The sequence below is a fragment of the Scyliorhinus torazame genome, chromosome 13 (genome assembly GCF_047496885.1).
Source record: "Scyliorhinus torazame isolate Kashiwa2021f chromosome 13, sScyTor2.1, whole genome shotgun sequence".
In the NCBI taxonomy this organism is placed as follows: Eukaryota; Metazoa; Chordata; class Chondrichthyes; order Carcharhiniformes; family Scyliorhinidae; genus Scyliorhinus; species Scyliorhinus torazame.
Genome location: NC_092719.1, coordinates 196852313 through 196872122, shown reverse-complemented (window position 1 = coordinate 196872122; position 19810 = coordinate 196852313). Strand labels below are relative to the sequence as shown.

At 46.7% G+C, this 19810-nt stretch overlaps 1 protein-coding gene across 3 annotated transcripts in view; it reads left to right on the top strand.

The window, feature by feature from the left end:
• Nucleotides 1-14137, top strand: part of LOC140388498 (uncharacterized) — a 67984-nt gene extending 53847 nt beyond the window's left edge. The window contains exons 1-2 of one of the 3 annotated variants that reach the window (XR_011934203.1): nt 193-482; nt 11183-14137. Coding sequence is in view for 1 of the 3 variants with exons in the window: in XM_072472787.1 (XP_072328888.1) it covers nt 223-534; nt 11183-12325 (1455 nt within the window). In the remaining 2 variants the exon portion in view is untranslated. Of the gene's footprint in view, nt 1-192; nt 535-11182 lie in introns of those variants that run through there. The other 2 variants (XM_072472787.1, XR_011934204.1) reach the window with 2 other exon arrangements.
• Nucleotides 14138-19810: the final 5673 nt, after the last annotated feature.

The following is a 19810-nucleotide window of genomic DNA, read 5'->3' as shown; positions in this document are numbered from 1 at the left end:
ACTCCAATCAGTGGAGAGTTTCCCCCTTATTTCCACTGACTGGTAGGGGGGCTCCTTGATGCTGCACCTAGTCAAATGTTTCCTTGATGTCAAGGAACAAATAGCATTGTGATGCTTATCTGATGACATAATTCCAAAAGTGCCAGTTCCCCTGAATGTTCCAGATCAATAAGTGGTATGTAAGCCACCTAAGACATTCATTTCAATGTTTTATGACAGGAGATGGAAGAAGAGGTAGACACCCAGGTTCCAGCCATCCAAGTGACTATTCATGGCTATAAAAATTTGCCATCTGGGAAGTTGACAAAAAAGTATAAGGTCAAAATTCAATCTGTCTACAGGTCATTCACCATTCTGTTAGGGGAGACAAGAAAACATGATCCAAGAACATTCTATGTGAAAGTAGGGAAGATTAGGAAAACGAAGACCCCAGTGATCCACTGCTCGGCACACAAGTGGAGAATGTTTTCCATAGAGCGCTGGCAAGTTACAATCCCACTTAAGGAATTTCTTCAGATGTGTTTGTGTGCACCTGTGCGTGTACTTTCTCAATTTACATTTAACCTGTTTGAATTTTCAATTTATCCTGACGTCTTTAAAATTCTGCCCCGGTGATACACAGTGATCAGTGTATTGGAATACAATTCCACCATCATTCCTTGTCTGTTGTTCAATGTAAATATAACAGCTACTTTTCATGTCTGATTCAGCTACAGGTGCAGTTCGAAGGTATAGATATTAGTCTGGGTCAAAAATAGGCCCTCAAGCCTCTGTACATATTCAGAGAAAATTGCCCGTGCTTGTCAGGCCCCTAGATATGGCTTGCCCTACAAAAAAGACAATTATGGGCCAATCACCTCACAGGTAGCAGTTATTAGTCCCAGTAGAGTTGGGAGAGGGCTTGTCCAAGAATTACCAAATGTGAGGCAGGGGTCTAGTCCCATCATCTCAGGTATTTTACCAACTATTAGGCTCTCTCACACCCCGTCACCCCTCATGCTCCCACGTACCTTCCATACAAATTCATGCCACCCCCTAGGCCACCGCCAAGTTACTCACCCAGTATCTACTATAAGTAGACATTGGGAGCCATGTGAAGATGTAAAAACAGCATTTACAATGTAAATCAGTTCTCACATATATATCTGATAGTGGGAAAAAACTCTCATTCATGAAATCCATTTAAAGCTTTTAAATGTCAAGTGGTTAATCTCTTATAAAAACAAATGCACTTCTTATCAGACTTCCATGGACAGTTAATCCTTTAATACCCTCTTTAAACTGTCAATCAAACTGTGAACTCAAAATCCCTTGCTGAGATAATTGCGGCTTTTGAAACTCAGCCAAGCTTTCATAATGAGAAAAGAACAGCACTTGGGGAAATATTAACAAATAGCCCTCTTGAAATGGCACAAATTTTTTTTGGGAGTACCCAATTCTTTTTTTTTCCAATTAAGGGGCAACTTAGCATGGCCAATCCACCTGCCCTGCACACCTTTGGGATGTGGGGGTGAGACCCACGCAGACAGGGGGAGAATATGCAAACTCCACACGGACAGTGACCCGGAGCCAGGATCGAACCTGGGACCTCGGCACCATGAAGCAGCAGTGCTAACCACTGCACCACCGTGCCGCTCAGGGGATCAGTAGAGTTGAAGGTTTAAGGTTATTAACACAAACGGAGAGGTGAGGTATATGTTGGAGAATGAGAGGAAGGGATTTGTATTTCTTTGGTTTGAGCTTCTTTCAGTCCATTGAAAGCCACATGAAGTATTATTTTGCCATCAAGTGAAAACAATATACCAAGTTGGAGCAAAATATAACTGGAGATCGCTTCTTGGCCTTTTGGCTAAGATCAAGCATCAGATCAAGCTCAAGATGAGGTGCAATACTTTTTCTTGTCAGCTTGAATCTTGTTTGTCTCTCTTGTGGAGAATATGAATTTTTAAAATAAATTTAGAGTACCCAATTCATTTTTTCCAATTAAGTGCCAATTTAGCGTGGCCAATCCACCTACACTGCACATCTTTTGGGTTGTGGGGGCGAAACCCACGCAAACACGGGGAGAATGTGCAAACTCCGCACGGACAGTGACCCAGAGCCGGGATCGAACCTGGGACCTCGGCACCGTGAGGCAGCAGTGCTAACCACTGCGCCACCGTGCTGCCCGTGGAGAATATGAATTGGCTTCAGTTTGAATTTGAAATAGTTTTCGGAGCAAGCAATGAGATGGATTAAGGGTTTGCCCTGTCCACTCTGTGCATTGGCTTTCATAGAATCATAGAATTTATAGTGCAGAAGGAGGCCATTCGGCCCATTGAGTCTGCACCAGCTTTTGGAAAGAGCACCCTACTTAAGCCCACACCTCCACCCTATCCCCGTAACTCAGCAACCCCACCTAAAGGCAATTTATCATGGCCAATCCTCCTAACCTGCACATCTTTGGACTGTGGGAGGAAACCGGAGCACCCAGAGGAAACCCATGCACACACGGGGAGAATGTACAGATTCCGCACAGACAGTGACCCAAGCTGGGAATCGAACCTGGGACCCTGGAGCTGTGAAGCAACTGTGCTAGCCACGGTGCTACTGCGCCGCTCACTTTGTAACTTTAAGGATGGGATAATTTAAATATGTATATATATAAAACTGGAGAGTAGCACACATGAAACAGCAAGTAGAAAACAATGAACACAATCACACTCTCCACTCCCCGAAGGGTTTTCTTCCTCAACCTGCATCCAGGTCAGGGTTTACATATTAGTCAGGGCCTCCCTGGTTAAGGGTAAGCCCCACCCCCGTTACCAAGGAAGTTAATATTCCATGGAGGCCACAGCAATCAGATTATCCTTTACTTTATAGTCCCCAGGGGCTTCCCGCCCTTCGGGGCGGACCCCGTACCTGGTTTCAAGTGATTGGACTTCATTCCAATCGCTTGGTTCGACTTCTCCAATACTGGAGCTGTTCCCTGATCGTTGGGCGGTCTTTAAGTGTCCGTTAACCTCTTTTGTGTTGGCTCCTGCTGGCGCCGAGGAGTCTGGCTTGGCCTTGTTTACCTCAAAATGTTTTGATTGTTCCCGGGGATCGCTCATTACTATGTAGATGGCTGCTACATTACTATGCAGATGGCTGCTTGTATCGATGCTGTCTGGGTTTCTGCAGAGTCTAATACACAGTAAACCTGCACCTGCTAGTTTTTGCCTGTGTTGGCTGAATTTCCCTTCAGCCTTTGCGGTTCTTCATTTTAAGTCGGGAAGTGGCCAACTCAGGTGGCTACAAAGGAAAGACAGAACCTTTAAAAAACTAAAACAGCACAAAGTCAATTAATTCACAGGATATGGGCATTGCTGAGAAGGCCAGCATTTGTCTGAGATAACTAACGGCAAGTACTCAGCTTTCCTCCCCCGGGCAGAAGAGACCTTCGCACCATAAAAAAATCTAGCCTCGAATATTCATTTTGTACTGGGGAGAAAAAAGAAAATTCCTTCTCCCCAAGATGCATAAACCGCCATGGATCTGCCCCGCCCACCCCCAATCTCCTCCATAAATGCCAACCAACAACACCTTTGCCACACCCAATACGGGCCAATGACTTTGGCTTAGACCTGTCCAGTTTCAGGTTCAAGATACAATTGAAGTCGCCTCCCAGAATGAACTGATGCCTGTCCACATCTGGCATTGCGGCCAACAGTCTCCTCATGAATATTACATCGTTCCAGTTTGGAGCGTGCATATTCACCAACACCGCTAACTTACCTTCCCCGTGTCGATAGCATGTCTACCTCCCAGATCTGCCACAACCCTTCCTGTAAGAAAACGGACCCTTTTGTTAACTAAAATTGCCAACTCCCGGGTCCTGCTAGCAAAGCCTGAGTGAAACACCTGGCTCACCCAATCCTTTCAGAGCCTAGTCTGAACCTTACCTGGAGGTGGGACTCCTGAAGAAGCACCTCTTCAGATGAGAAAAAACTCCCAATTGTTTCACCAGGCCCCCCCAAAGCCCGAGCGTTCCAAGTGACTAGTCTGATCAGGGGTCTCTCATCCCCCTCCTCCATCTCAAATGGGAAGCACGGTAGCATAGTGGTTAGCACAGTTGCTTCACAGCTCCAGGGTCCCGGCTGGGTCACTTTCTGTGCGGAGTCCAAAGATGTGCAGGATTGGCCATGCTAAATTGCTCTTAGTGTCCAAAAAGGTTAAGTGGGGGTTACTGGGTTACGGGGATAGGGTAGAACGTGGGCCTGAGTAGGGTGGTGTCTTTGTAAGGGCTGGTGCAGACTCGATGGGCCGAATGGCCTCCTTCTGCCCTGTAAATTCTACGATTCTATGATTCTAAATCTGCCATTTCCACCACGATGGATTATACCCTCCTTCTGCCAAGTTCCTAGAAGTGAGGCCTGCCCAAGGTGGCCACCAGCTCCACCTATAAGATGAGACCCCCAACAGAGAGCCCCCATCACCCCCCCATTAGACCCTGAACAGAGACCTCCCATTATACTCCACCCCCACCAGACTCCGGCAAAAGACCCCAACTGAGCCACCCCCATTAGCTTCCTGCTATGAAAGACTGAAAGTCAAAGGACTTAGCTGCTTTTGATGTGGTGAGAAACTGTCAATCATAGCACGTGTGTTTATAAAAATTGTGGTTAGCAGTAAAGCAGGGTAACTGAGATACATTCAAACATGAAGGAAATGATCAATAAACAATTCACCAAGCAGTTATCTCTGGAGTAATAAAGCTGTCAATTACTGGCTAATGCAATGGCAGTGTGAAATTGAATGGATGATCTGCATTTCAAAGGCCATCAATGGATTTGAAAGCTTTTGATGTGTACTGGGCTTTCGAGGAAGCCTCTGACACTTTAACAGCTACTGCTTTGAACACTTCTATCTAGGCAGCAGATGTTAGGAAAGGGTAAGTGAAACTGCAGCGAATTTTCAACCTACTGCCTGGACTCGTGTTCAGCTTACAGGCAGTGGTCTCTGATGGGGAGACTGATGAGGGTCTCTGATGGGGAGGGGGTTCAGATAATCCTCATGTGTGTATGCCTCGGGGGCTGACCTGTTATTCCCAGTGCCACCTACCACCTACTGCCAGTGGTAGGTGGAGGGGAGGGGGGAGAATATGCATTGTGTGGGGGAGGGAATCAACCGTTGGACCTCAGTATCCGGCCACCCACTCAAAGTAGCAACCCGACACCGGGATTCCGATCGAATCCTGCAAGCTCCCTGCCATGTATACACGGCAAAGGTGGGGAATCGCATACCAGGCCCCAGTCATAGAGGTCCCATAGCCACGCCGCCACCTCTGGTGGCGTATCCGACCTCCAGTTCAACAGGATACTTCCCGGGCAATTAGAGAGGCAAAGGCCACAACATCGGCCCCCTTCCCCTCCGCCTGTTCCAGCATTTCCGCTACCCCAAAGACTGCCACCATTGGGTCCGGCCGGACCTCCAGCCCCACAGTTTTGGACAACGTCCCGAACACCACTTCCCAGTATCTGTCCCACTTCTCACAACCCCAGAATGTGTGTCGGTGATTCGTCAGCCCTCACCCGCACTTCCTGCGCTCGTCAGCCACCCCGTGGAACCCACTCATCCTCGCCCGAGTCATATGCACCCTGTGCATCACGCTGAACTGAATCAAGCTCATCCGCATGCAGGACGAGGTTGAATTCACCCTGAACATTTCCTCACGCCACAAACCCCAGTATATTTCCCCCCCCCCAACTCCTCCTCTCACTTGCACTTTATCCTCATCACTTGAGCACCTCGCTCCCGCAAACACCCAGATATATCCCCAACCCTACCCTCTGTCGACTCGTCCGGGAGCAGCAGATGGTCCAATAGGGTATACTCCGGCAACCTGGGAAACGTCCTCCCCTCCTTTCTTGAAAAGTCCCGCACCTGCATATACCTAAATTCACTCCCCTTCAACAACTCAAACCTCTCCTGCACCTCGTCTAATCCTGCAAACTGCCCTTCCAGATACATGTCCCTCACCCTCCCTCCACTTCCCATCCATCTCTCTCTCTCTCTCTCTCTCTCTCTCTCTCTCTCTCTCTCTCTCTCTCTCTCCCCCCCCCCCCCCCCCCCCCTCTGAGATCACCAGTTTGCAAAAGAAGGCCTTCGGGAGAAAGATCGAGAGGGTCTGGAAAACAAACAGGAACCTTAGCAGCACATTTATTTTCACTATCTGCACCCTCCCTGCCAGTGTCAGGTGTAATGTGTCCCATCTCTTTAAATTCCCCCTTACCTCCTCCACCAACCACTTGTGCATCGTAGCCCATTCCCTCGTCACCTGAATCCCCGAGTACCTGAACCTTTCCCTAGCTACCTTAAATGGCAACATCCCCAAGTTGGTTCCCAGCCCTGCCGCATTCACACCCAGAGAAGGTCCCAAACCTCTCCATTATTCCCATTATCCTCCTTATACTCTCCAGCAGATCCGACACAAACAACAACAGATCGTCAACATACAATGACACCTGGTGCCCCCCCCCCCCCCCTCCTCACAATCCCTTGTCACTCTACTGACCCCCGAAGGGCCATCTCCAAAGGCTCAATCGCTAGCTTGAACTGCAACAACAACAACGGACACCCCTGTCTCGTACCTCTGTGCAGCCCAAAACATACAACAGATGCACCCATACCACGAACTTTGGGCCAAACCCAAACCTAACCAAGATTTCAAACAAATACCTCCACTCCACCCAATCAAAAGCCTTTATTGTATTGATAGAAACAATAATCTCCGGCACCCGCCCCACTGATGGCGTCTTAACTACATTTCAAAGCCTGCTGATATTACTGGATAGCTGCCTGCCCTTTACAAAACTGGTTGGGTCCTCCACCACCATCCCTGGAACACATCCCTCCGTCCTTCCTGTCACCAACTTAGCCAGCAACTTCAGGTCAGGGTTTAACAACGAAATGGGCCTATGTGACCCACGTTCCAATGGATCCTTCCCCTTCATCGGGATTAATGTGATCGACACCTGCATCAAGGTCTTTGGCAGCTCCCTCGTCTCCAATGCCTCCCTAAACATCCCCAACAAATGCGGTGCCAATTCCGTTGCAAACGCCTTCTAGAACTCTGCCGGAAAGCCATCAGGCCCCTGAGCCACCCATGGGGCTGGTTTAGCTCAGTTGGATGGACAGCTGGTTTGTGATGCAGAGCAAGGCCAACAGCATGAGTTCAATTCCTGGACAGGCCCTTTGCCTGAGGTTGGGTGATCACCACCAGTCAAAGGGGAAAGCAGCCTGTGGGACTATGGTAATTACACAGTGATACGAGTAGACTGCCTGTGTCCAAAATTGGAGTAGGTGAAAGGGGTTTGTGCAGAGTTTAGGCAGAGTGCAGACATTCCATTAAATCCTTTAGGGCAGCACGGTAGCATAAGTGATTAGCACTGTGGATTCACAGCGCCAGGGTCCCAGGTTCGATTCCCTGCTGGGTCACTGTCTGTGGGGAGTCTGCACGTTCTCCCCGTGTCTGCGTGGGTTTCCTCCGGGTGCTCCGGTTTCTTCCCACAGTCCAAACACGTGCAGGTTAGGTGGATTGGCCATGATAAATTGCCCTTAGTGATCAAAAAAGGTTAGAAGGGGTTATTGGGTTACGGGGATAGGGAGGAAGTGAGGGCTTAAGTGGGTCGGTGCAGACTCGATGGGCCGAATGGCCTCCTTCTGCACTGTATGCTCTATGTTGTATGTTCTATGACGTCATTCCCTTGACACTATCAATCACCTCCCTTAGTCCCAGAGGCTCATCCAATGCTTGCCTCTTCTCTTCCTCCAATCTTGGAATCGTCCCATTTCCCCTTCCTCTCCACCCAGCTCCGCCCTATATAACGTTTCAAAGCACCCCCAGAACACCTCATTTATCTCCACCGGCTCTGCCACTGCTTCCCCCCTCTCCATTCTCACCTTTAAAATTTCCCTGGACCCTGCCTGCCTCCTCAGCTGATGGGCCAGCATGCGGCTCGTCTTCTCCCCATATTCGTAATGAACCCGCCCCTTCATCCTCCTTAACTGCCCACTGCCTTCCCCATTGTCAATCTATCAAACTGCCCCTCCTGCAACCTCTCCGCCAGCAGCTCTTTAGTGTGGACCCCTGTATTGCTCCTGTCCACCCCAACTGTCTTATCCAACAACTGTCCGTGCTCCTCCCTCCTCCTCCTGTCTCTGTGTGCCTTGAACAAGATAATCTCCTCTCAGACCACCGCCTTCAACATCTCCCAGAATATGGCCGTCGACACCGCCCCCGTTCTGATTGATTTCCACATATCCCCGATCACCAACCTCTCCTTTTCACAGAACCCTTTGTCTGCCAACAAATCCAAATCCAGCCTCCATCCCGGCCTCTGCACCTGCCCCTTGCTGAGCCTCACCTCCAGCCAATGTGCCGTGTGATTGGATATTAGAATTCCTGCCTTCTCCACCCCCACCATCCCCAACAACACCGCCTGGCTCACCACAAAGAAATCAATTCTCAAGTACACCTCATACATGGGTGAGGGTGAGAAGAAGGAGTACCCTCCCCCCAACCCCCTCAGTGGTTCTTAACCCTCCAGGGGTCAACCATTCCCATCTGGTCCATAAACCCTCCTCAACCGTTCTCAACCTCCCCATTGACTTGGGGCTCGACCTGTCCATCCTCGGTTCCATCACGCAATTAAAATCTCCACCCATAATCAATTGGGATCGCTCCCAGCAAACCCCTCACAAACCCCACATCATCCCAATTCAGCACATACACATTAACTAGCACCACCGGTGTCCTCCCCAGACTCACAAACCACGTTATGACAAAATGGCCACCCCCTGCGAATTTGAGTCAAACCCGAGAGGAATACCTGTCTCACCCATCCTTTCCTCAACCTAACCTGGTCCTTCACTCGGAGGTACATCTCCTGTAAGAAGATCACCTCCGCCTTCAAACTCCTCAAGTGCGCAAACCCGGGACCTCTTAAGCGGCCCGTTTAACCCCCGGACGTTCCACGTTACAATTCTTACCAGAGGCTTATGCCTCCACTCCCCTCCATCGTCCACCATCATCACCCTCTGGCTCCACCTCCTCTAATATCACCCTAAATTAGACCCATCCAAGATGACCCCTCTTCATCCATGACCACGCTCAATCTCCAACTCTGCCACATCGCAATCCCCCCTCTCTGCCCCTTCCCCCCTTCCCTTACCTGGCCACCTCCCTCGACCTCCTCACCCACCTCCCCTCCATTCACCAACATTATCTGCCAGCGTGACAGCTCCGGTTCGAAACCCCCCGCCCCACCCCCCCTCCAACCCGCAGATTAAAAAAACAACCAAAATCACAATCCACCCCTTTCAAAAAATACACCACAGGTGGCTATGGGATGGGGGGGGGGGGGGGGGGGGGGGGGCGGAGAGAAGAGAAGCTACCCCCAGAAAAACTTTTTTTTCTTTTTAGAAATTTAGAGCACCCAATTTAGAGCATTCCAATTGTGAGACCCATGCAGACACGGGGAGAATGTGCAAACTCCACACGAACAGTGACCCCAGGGCCGGGATCAAAACCGGGTCCTCAGCACTGTGAGGCAGCAGCGCTAACCGCTGCGCCACCATGCCACCACTACCCCCATACAAACTTATAACTCCCCAAACTACAATATACAATTGCATCAACCCCAAGCAAAAGAAAAAAAAAACACCATCCGGCAACATACAACAATCATAACCTCCAATCTTTACAGATGCAGCTCCTCCATCTAACACCAATTCGCACTTCTCCCCCAGCTTGTGGTCTTCTAGCGTTTAGAAATAGTACTCCCAAACTTTGAATGTGACCCAAAGTTTCGCCGGGTACAGCATCCCAAACCGAACCTTCCTTCGGTACAACACCGCCTTGGCCCTGTTGAATCCTGCACACTTCTTCGCCAGCTCCGCACCAATATCCCTATATATTTGGACATGGTTCCCCTCCCATTCGCAGTCTCACTTCTCACTGGCCCATTCTTTTCCTTCTCCACGAATTTATGCATCTGCGCAATCACCGCTGGCGGTGGCTCTCCCGCTCTCGGCCTCTGCCTTAAAGACCTGTGGGCCCTGTCCACCTCTGGGGCCTTGTCCAGCACTTCCTGCTCCACCAGCCCGGCCAACATCCTTGACACATATTTTGTGACACTCGTTCCGTCTGCACCTACTGGCAGCCCCACAATTCGTAGGTTCTGCCGCCTGGACCTGTTTTCCTGCTCCTCCACCTTCACCATCAGCGACTTGCATAAATCCCCACCCCCGCCACCAGAGACATGATCCGGTCACTCTGGTCAGACACCACAGCCTCCACCTCTTGTATCTTTGCCCCTTGTGCTTCAAGGCACTTCTCCGCTCGGTCCATCGACCCTCCCAGAGGTGCTACTGCTCCCTCAATGGCCTTCGCTCAGTCCCCATGCATCTCCTTCCTCTGCTGTCGAAATTCATCTTTGATGAAGACCATCAACTATTCAATCTGGGCCTTTCCCACTGGTGACGACCCTTGCCCTTTGACATTTTTGCAATTATTGCTGCGCCACAGGTCCCCTCCAATTCCTTAGCCAGGTCTTTGACTGTTTTTTGCCGGGTCTGGTAGCCAGTGGATGTACCAGTCTTGGGGAGAACCTTTCCCTCTACACCTTCTGTACCACTTTCCTGCCAGAGCTACCCCACTTATGGGGATAAAGTGACCAAACCAACGCCTTTGAACCATAGCTGCCCTGTGTGCAATCACTCACTCCATGGCCGCCACTGGCAGTCAACCTACACATCCTTGGACATGACGGGACAATTTAGCATGGTTAATCTATCTAACCTGCACATCTTTGAACTGTGGGAGGAAACCGGAGCACCTGGAGGAAACCCATGCAGACACGGGGAGAAAGTGCAAACTCCACACCAACAATCAGTCATCCAAGGTCGGAATTGAACCCGGGTCTCTGATGCTGTGAGGAATCAGTGCTAACCACTGTGCCACCATGCTGCCCTTTCAAAATTATCTGAACAATGTTTCTTTTTTGAAGGACAATATGGTGCTCCAACAAGTCAGTGCAGAAAAAGTTGGAGCAAAGGTTATTAGAAACTCCAATAAACTGTAAGCAGTCCATTGGCTTGTCAGAGTGTAAACTGCTTGTCAGATTTTCTATTTGTAATAGTTTTTCTCTTCTTTCTTCAGTGGACCATTGACAAAGTTACGTCGAGGAGTCTTTTCCCCATCGAAGGTAAAAATTCTGATCTAGATGTAACATTGACACTAGTAGATCTCAAAAGTCTCACCACCCTTCCAAAGAGAGTGGAAACAGAGGAAAATGTAGAACAGAGTCAGCAAAGCTCCAGGAAGTCATCAATAATAACAAATTTCTCAAAGCTGCTAAAGAACCTGGAAAGGGAAGGAAAGATACAAAAGAAGGCTCGACACGCTGATAAAGTACCGATACATATATATCTGATCAGAGAAGCCACCACAGAGAGTCTGCAAACACCCCATAATGCATGGTCAATCACTTGTATTCAGCAGCAGGCTGCTCAACCATCTCCGATGAGCAGTCCACTAGAATCCAGCATTCATACTTTATATAAGGCATTTCCCAGGACTGATCCAAAGGCTTCTAGCATTCGTACCATTCGTACTTTATATAAGGCATTGCAAAAGACTAATCCAAAGGATTCTAGCATTCATACTTTGTCTCAGGTATTTCCAAGGACTGATCCAATAGATTCTAACACTCATACTTTGCCTAAGACATCTCCAAGGACTGATACAATAGATTCTAGCAGTAAGACTTTATATAAGACTTCTTCAAGGACTGATCTGAAAGATACAAGCATTCATCCTTCTGAAAGAAAGACATCTCCAAGGACTGATCTAAAAGACACTAACATTCGTCCTTGTAGAAGGACACCTCCCAGGACTGAAAAGATAGATACTAGCATCCGTCCTTCTCGAAAAAGGACAACTCCAAAGACTGTACAAATAGATACTAGCGTTCGTCCCTGGGAAAGAAGAACATCTCCAAAGACTGTACAAATAGATACTAGCGTTCGTCCCTGGGGTAGAAGAACGTCTCCAAGGACTGTACAAATAGATTCTAGCGTTCGTCCCTGGGGTAGAAGAACATCTCCAAGGACTGTACCAATAGATACTAGCGTTCGTCCATGTATAAGAAGAACATCTCCATGGACTGAACAAATAGATACCAACATTCATCCTTGTGGAAGAAGAACATCTCCATGGACTGAACAAACAGATACTAACATTTGTCCTTGTAGAAGAAGCAATTTGATGAATCCTGAAAGACGGCATTGCAATTACTATTGAAGTATCAGGTGATCGAGCAAGTGCGCACCTACCAGAAGCAACAAATGATAAACTCTCCAAGCTTCTCTTCATCGATGACAAGTTAAAGATCACAAGTTAAAGACGTTCCAAACATTGAACTTTTATCTATTATTCACCTTCTACCAAATTACTTTTACTCTCAAAGACTGGACACTGTTTAATTCAAACCATAGGAGTTTTAGAGTTACTAAGATGTGGTCCTCTCAAGTTACCTCTTATTACTATTGAAACATGATTCGTAAATCATTAGGGAACTACCGTATTTACTACACATCCTACCAACCAAGTGATGAAGTAGAAGACTACATAGTGCATGGATTTCCCGATGAGACCTAGTTTTGTAGAAGACTATTCTTAAGCACCAGTTGGATCACTCAATACACAAGCACCTAAATGATGATTAGAACTGGAACTTCAGCCGATGTTATAAAAGCTTGAGGCAATTGCAACCTTAGAAAACATTGCAGCTGTATTGGTTGTTGATTCCACTGCCCGTAATAAAATCATCAGGAAACTAAAAAGGATTATATTAAGGCACTTGCTAATGTTAAAATTTGCTATCCTTCTTAAGCCTGCAGTTCTCCAAATACTAAGCTTGCAGTCAAGAGGTGACACTAACCCTGCCTGCATGGCTGAAACTAGGCGGAGCAGCAGCTAAAATGTGTGAGGCAATTTACCTACCATGATCCTACAATTTTCCAGAGGTTGCTTTCTTAGTCCTGTTCTTCTGAGCAGGGGAGAGGGACACTCACTAGAAGGCAGCATCGCCCTTCTTTAAATATGTAGATTGGGCTATGGAACTAGTGGGTCCTAGAGTTAACAGGAAGCCTGGACGGGGAACCAGCTCTCAGTGAGGAGGGGGCCTGAGGAACCCCAGACAGGCAGGTGTTTTCTGTTAAGTATTCTTGTAGCTTATGAGGAGTAGGAGTGTTTCTCTGTGGCCTCTCCTGCCTTGGCATTGCACCCCCCCCCACCAAATCCAGATTGCAATGTCCACCCAACACATCTTCCAATCACTTAGTGCTGGGGCCTGTTACTGCCACACTCAACCTGACGCCCATGATTGCTAGCAAACAGACGTGAAACCCCCAGGCCTCACTTACATGGATGGTCCGCCTCCACTTTCAACCACAGGACTCCTGGCTGGGAATTCAAACTGGAGCCCCAGTATGTTTTACACACTATATTTTTGATAAACCCAACACAACAGTGTACTCCACAGAAGCATAATGCAAAAATGAGCATTGAGTTTAAGAAGGCGACATTAAGAGATTTGAACAACAGCTAGGTCTAAAGCGGGTCTTAAAGAAAGAGATGGATGTCGTCAGGGAGTTCCAGAATGGGGAACTTAGGCATTGAAGGCACATATGCTCTGGCGCAAGAAAGAGGATGGTGATCAATGTACAAGTAAGAGTCAAGGAATGGAAACTTTTAGGGAGGGGTGTTGTAGAATTAAAGAAGGTTAAGAAATGGAGAGGGGTTAGACCTTGAAAGGTTTAAAGCTTAAGGATGAAACTTCTAAATTGGAGGTGCTAGGGAACTGTATGGAGGTCAGTGAGAACAGGAATGATGAATAAGCAGAATGGCCTGGGACAGGATGCAGGCAGCAGAGTTTTGGGTGAATTGACGATTATCCAGTCCAGGCAATGCTTCATAAACCAACCTATTTACATTTTTTTAACCCTATTCCTTCCTTACTGGAGACAATAGCAATGTAATACATACATTCAACATTTGACCATTCCACATTGTTATTAAGCTGTCTCTTATCAATTAAATGATGTTAAGAAATATCCTCATGGGTGTGCTATGTATGGGATGGGTATGAAATGAAAACTGCTTATTGTCACAAGTAAGCTTCAAATTAAGTTACTGTGAAAAGCCCCTAGTCGCCACATTCCGGCGCCTGTTCGGGGAGGCTGGTATGGGAATTGAACCGTGCTGCTGGCCTGCCTTGGTCTACTTTGAAAACCAGCGATTTACTCCAGTGTGCTAAACCAGCCCCTAAATATGGAGTGCTTAAATAGTGATCTCACTGCGTTCTGTACTTCTGGATGAAATGTGATCACCGAACTCTATGAAATGGTCCATGAAAAAGCACATGTGGTGAATGTGGTATATGTACAGCTTGAAGTGTGAAAATAGCAGATATTTTCAACATTGACACGCAAACTTAATGACCACAAAAAAGACAAACATTTTTTGACAAAATGCTTGACGTCACTGAGGAGATTGCCTGTAGAAGGCAATATAGAAGGAATTACTGAGCTCAATAGTTTATTTTTTATTTATTCATTCATGGGATGTGGGTGTTGCTAGGTCTATTGTCCATCCCTAATTGTCCTTGAATTGAGTGACTTGCTCATTTCAGGGGACATTTAAGAGTCAACCATATTGCTGTGGATCTTGAATTACTTATAGACTAGTCTGGGGTAAGGAAGGCAGATTTTGTTTGCTAAAAGTGATAATGAAACTGATAGATTTTTACTTTAGTCACTGATAGTTACATGGTCGTTACTGAGACTACTTTCAATTCCAGATTTTTAATTAATTTATGCAGTAGAATTTGAACCCATTTCTCCTGAACATTGGCTTGAGCCATTGGATTACCAGTCCAGTGACATTTCTACTACCACACCATCTCCCCTCAATTAGTCTGTGGGACAGATTTGTTTTTAGTACAATCTTCCAGGTCCTAGATGTTAGTCAGGTGGATTTTGCAGGGTCGTCAGGCTGGCTGGACAATGTGGCCATTGTTGTTTCTGGTGCTGACATTGATGGTCTGGTTAGTTTAATTCTTTTTTAACTGAATGGCTTGCTAGGCCATTTAACAATCAACCACATTGCTGTGGGTCTGGAGTCACATGTAGGCTAGACCAGGTAATAAGGGTGGCAGATTTCCTTCCTTAAAGGGCATTAGTGAACCAGAAGGATTTTTATGACATGGTCATCATTCAACATTTTAATTCCAAATATTTTCTGCTGAATTCAAATTTCACCATCAGCCAGGGTGGGTTTTGAACCCAGGTCCCCAGAGCATTACTCTGGGTCTCTGGATTACTAATTCAGTAACAATACTGCTACGCCATTGCCACCACATCCCCTACTCTTGGTAAACCCATTCAAGACTGTCAACCAGAAATCCCTTGCTAATGACACCATCATCTCCATCCCAATCCATCAATACTAGCCTCCTTTTAGGGTACCAGTCATTACTTCCTTGTGTGGCAGTATTAATCTCCTCTCAGTATTGAAATACAGCTGCCAGAGCAATCTCACCACCAAAACGTCAGTAATCCTTCAGGGTGAATGGAAAGAAGAACTTTCATGATAACTCCCTTTCACATTACCAATTAATTACTTTTGATGTGTACTCAGTCCGAAAATGTAGATCAATGTTTTACAAATGTTTTATAAACTTTTTTCCCCCGGGGACCCACTTTTGCCAGCTAGTCAAACTTCGGGATCCAACTGGCCACCCCTCGTGGTAGAGGCCACATTCGCTTACCTTTAATCCGAAAGGGGAGCCTGCTTTGTCCTCATGATCTCACTCCAATCAGGTTCAAAGGAGCAGAGAGCAATGCGCATATGAGGTGCAGACTTCAGTTAGTTCCTTTGTGCCATCTTCATCTTTATGAAAACGGAAAATCCAAACTCACACATGTAGGTCATTGTAAAGGCCAATAGCAACAAAATGCTTATTTTACTCAGCACTAGATTCTCCTGGGAGATGCTACTCCAGAATGCTGACAGTCTCGTGGCCGTTTGGCATGTTGTTGATGTGGTATTTACAGGTCAGATAAATTTGGAGTCAGCTCTAAGTTACTAACTGACTCTGTGGTCTCAACTTCAAAAGGAATTTCTCATCCACCACTTCTCTTTCAAAATCTGAAACTTCTCTCATTTGCCAGTACTTCCCTGCATATAACACGCATGTCCAAATGCACGAGACCTGGACAATATCCAGCCTTGGGCTGACAGTGGCAAGTTACATTCATGTCACACAAGTCCCAGTGTCCTACAAGAGAGGATCTAACCATCGCCCCTTGACATTCAATGACATTACCATCACTGAATCCCCCGCAATCAACATCTTGGGAATTACCATCGATCAGAAACGAGCTATATTCATACTGTGGCTACCAGGGCAGGTCAAAGGCTAGGAATCCTACGGTGAGTAACTCACCTCCTGACCCCCCAAAGCCTGTCCACCATCTACAAGACACAAGTCAGGAGCGTGGTAGAATACTCTCCACTGGGGCAGCACAGTGGTGCAGTGGTTAGTGCTGCTGCCTCACAGTGCCGAGGTCCCAGGTTCGATCCCGGCTCTGGTTCACTGTCCGTTTGCACATTCTCCCTGTGTTTGCGTGGGTTTCACCCCCACAATCCAAAGATCTGCAGGGTAGGTGGATTGGCCATGCTAAATTGCCCCTTAATTGGAAAAAATTAATTGGGTACTCTAAAATTTAAAAAAGAAAAGAAAAGAATACTCTGCACTTGCCTGGATGAATGCAGTTCCAAAAACACTCAAGAAGCTCAACACCAATCAGGACAAAGCAGCCTGCTTGATTTCTCCTCCTTCCACAAACAGTCAAACCCTCCACCACCGATGAACAGTGGCAGACAAGTGTACCATCTACAAGATGCACTGCAGTAACTCACCAAGGTTCCTTCGGCAGCAGCTTCCAAACCCACAACCACTACCATCTAGAAGGACAAGAGCAGCAGGTACCTGGGAACCCCACCACCTGGAGGTTCCCCTCCAAGTTACTCACCATCCTGACTTAGAAATATATCGCCATTCCTTCACTGTTGCTGGGGCAAAATTCTGGAACTTCCTCCCTAACAGCACAGTGGGTGTACCTGCACCGTAAGGACTGCAGCAGCTCAAGAAGGCAACTCACCACCGCCTTCTGAAGGGCAAGTAGGAGTGGGCAATAAATGCTGGCCTAACCAGCAACGATCACATCCCATAAATGAATAATAAAAACAGGGCTCTGCATCCTTATTTGCATTGGCACAATTGACAAAACCATATCTTAAGAAATCATTTTTATCCTGTTTTATTCACGATTTAAGTTTCTTGTTTGTAGGCTGTTAACCAGAAGCCCTGGACAGGAGCTAACACTAGCGCTGCTCTGTCCTGCCCTGGAGTCTCCCGAGTAGCTCTCTCCAGCAGACTCTATTGTGAGATCCTGTCCAGTAGGTATGTTCTTATGAGAGTTTCTGGCAAGCTCTAACTTTTAAGAAAATGATTAATCTTCACAGTCCTCTTGCCTTGCTTACCAGCAGCTAGATAATGGAAGAAGCTCTGCTCTGTGATTTGGTGCCAAAACCACGTACATGGAGGGCCCTTGATATCAAGTGTACATGTAGAGTGCATGACCTGCTCACTGCTGCCACCTCTGGCCAGAAGACAACACACAGCCCAATTTCTTTTCATTTAAAAGGTGCAACCACCGCCATTCTTAATGTAAAAGCTATTAGCGGCCTTTGGCTGCCTCTCCTGCGATCAGGACCACCACGGGAACAGCACGACTGATCGCTCCGTGACTCTCCCGACACCCGCCTGTCACCCATCCGCAGGTTACAACCTGCACTTTGAAAAACCCTGATGTAGACAATGGCATCACAGGAAGATCCCACAAACAGCAACAAGGTGAATGACTTGTTAATCTGTTAGTTGGACACTAAGAGAATGCCCCTGTTCTTCTTTATATCTTTTACATGCACCAAAACGAGTTATCCGTTAACACCTCATCTGATAGACTGCACATGAACAGTATGGCATTGAAGTATCAGCTTAGATTGGGTGTTTAAGTTCCTGAAATGGGGTCATAGCCCCTAAAAGGGGAGTGCGACCCACAGCCAAGCTGACACTTGCAGTATTCCCCAATTCACATCAACAGCCTAGGTTCCTTCTCAAATGTTCACAATTACCACCAAGTTTAAAGAATAACCAACTTGCGTTCCCTATCAACCCTTTCCCAATCCCTTGTGTTAATAAAAATCCACCTCAGTGTTGTAAGCATTTCAGTTTTGGGGAGGTTCCTCCAACCTATTCTTCAGCAATTAGGTGAATTGGACATTCTGAATTCGCACCACAGGCAGATACAGGAATGTTTGGATAGTAGGCATGATGCTATTTAATCCTCAGTGCTGAAAAGACCAATGAATAAATTTCAAGAAGGACTAGCCATGATGCTATACTGCCTGTGTGGAGTCTGTACGTCTGTGTCTGTGTGGGTTTCCTCCGGGCGCTCCGGTTTCCTCCCACAAGTCCCGAAAGTTGTGCTGTTAGGTGAATTGGACATTCTGAATTCTCGCTCAGTGTACCTGAACAGGTGCTGGAGTGTGGTGACTAGGGGCTTTTCACAGTAACTTCATTGCAGTGTTAATGTAAGCTTACTTGTGACAATAAAAAATATTATTATGATTATTATGAAAGGGAACAGACTTTCTGAGGTATGAACGTTTATCTTTCTAGCCTGGTAATCATAACCAATTCATGTTTGGAAAAGTGCCTGGAAAAGGTGAGTCAAAAAGTAAAAGTTCTGAAGAAAGACAGCAACAGGTTCAGAATTCGGCAAAGCTACCCATCTCATGTTGGGATAGTTATGAATTGGTTTTGCTGGCTGCAGAGAAAAAACATTGCTAGTTCGTTGACACCCTGTCATCCAAGCCAGTGAAGGTTGGCTGACTAGCTATTTTATGCCAAAACACATCCACACTTTTATGCTAAGTGCGTGACATTGGCTGCAGTTATGTATTCTGAAATTCACTTCATCTGCACAGGGTGACATAGGAAGTATTTACACGCTGCTTCACCTACCCTAAAAATGCCATCACCTGAACCTATCTCTTGCATGCCCAAAGCTGATCATTATTTGCTGAATCAAGAATTCTTGAACACATTGCCTCATGGTCTAACTCTGACTTCGTTCTTGACACCCAGAAGAACCTTTAACAGATCTGCTGATCCTCCTCTGTAAGAAGTCTTCCAACACCAGGTTAAAGTCCAACAGGTTTGTTTCAAATCACTAGCTTTCGGAGCACAGCTCGTTCCTCAGGTGAATCCTCCTCTGAGCAGTACACGAATGGAATATCATTTGACATCAACTCTGCAACTCTTCACCCAATGATGTAGACCCATCCATACTATAAAATAGGCACTGTTGTCTGACTTAGTCTCTATTTTAAATTAAACCGAGGTTTAGTGGGATTTGACAACCAAAAATTGGCTAAGAGGACATTATAAACTTTGGAGTCAAATGGCGATTGAGACAAATGCAGGATTAACAGGAATTTTGAACAAAGCAGTTTACAGGAGGGAAATCAGGCATGACTACACAATCCATATCTTTTTGGTGCATTTCCAAGTGACCTTGCAATATAGGCACAGAATGTGCTGCTCCTGGTGCATTTCACAACCAATTAACCCTTCCTGAGAATGATGAGATAATT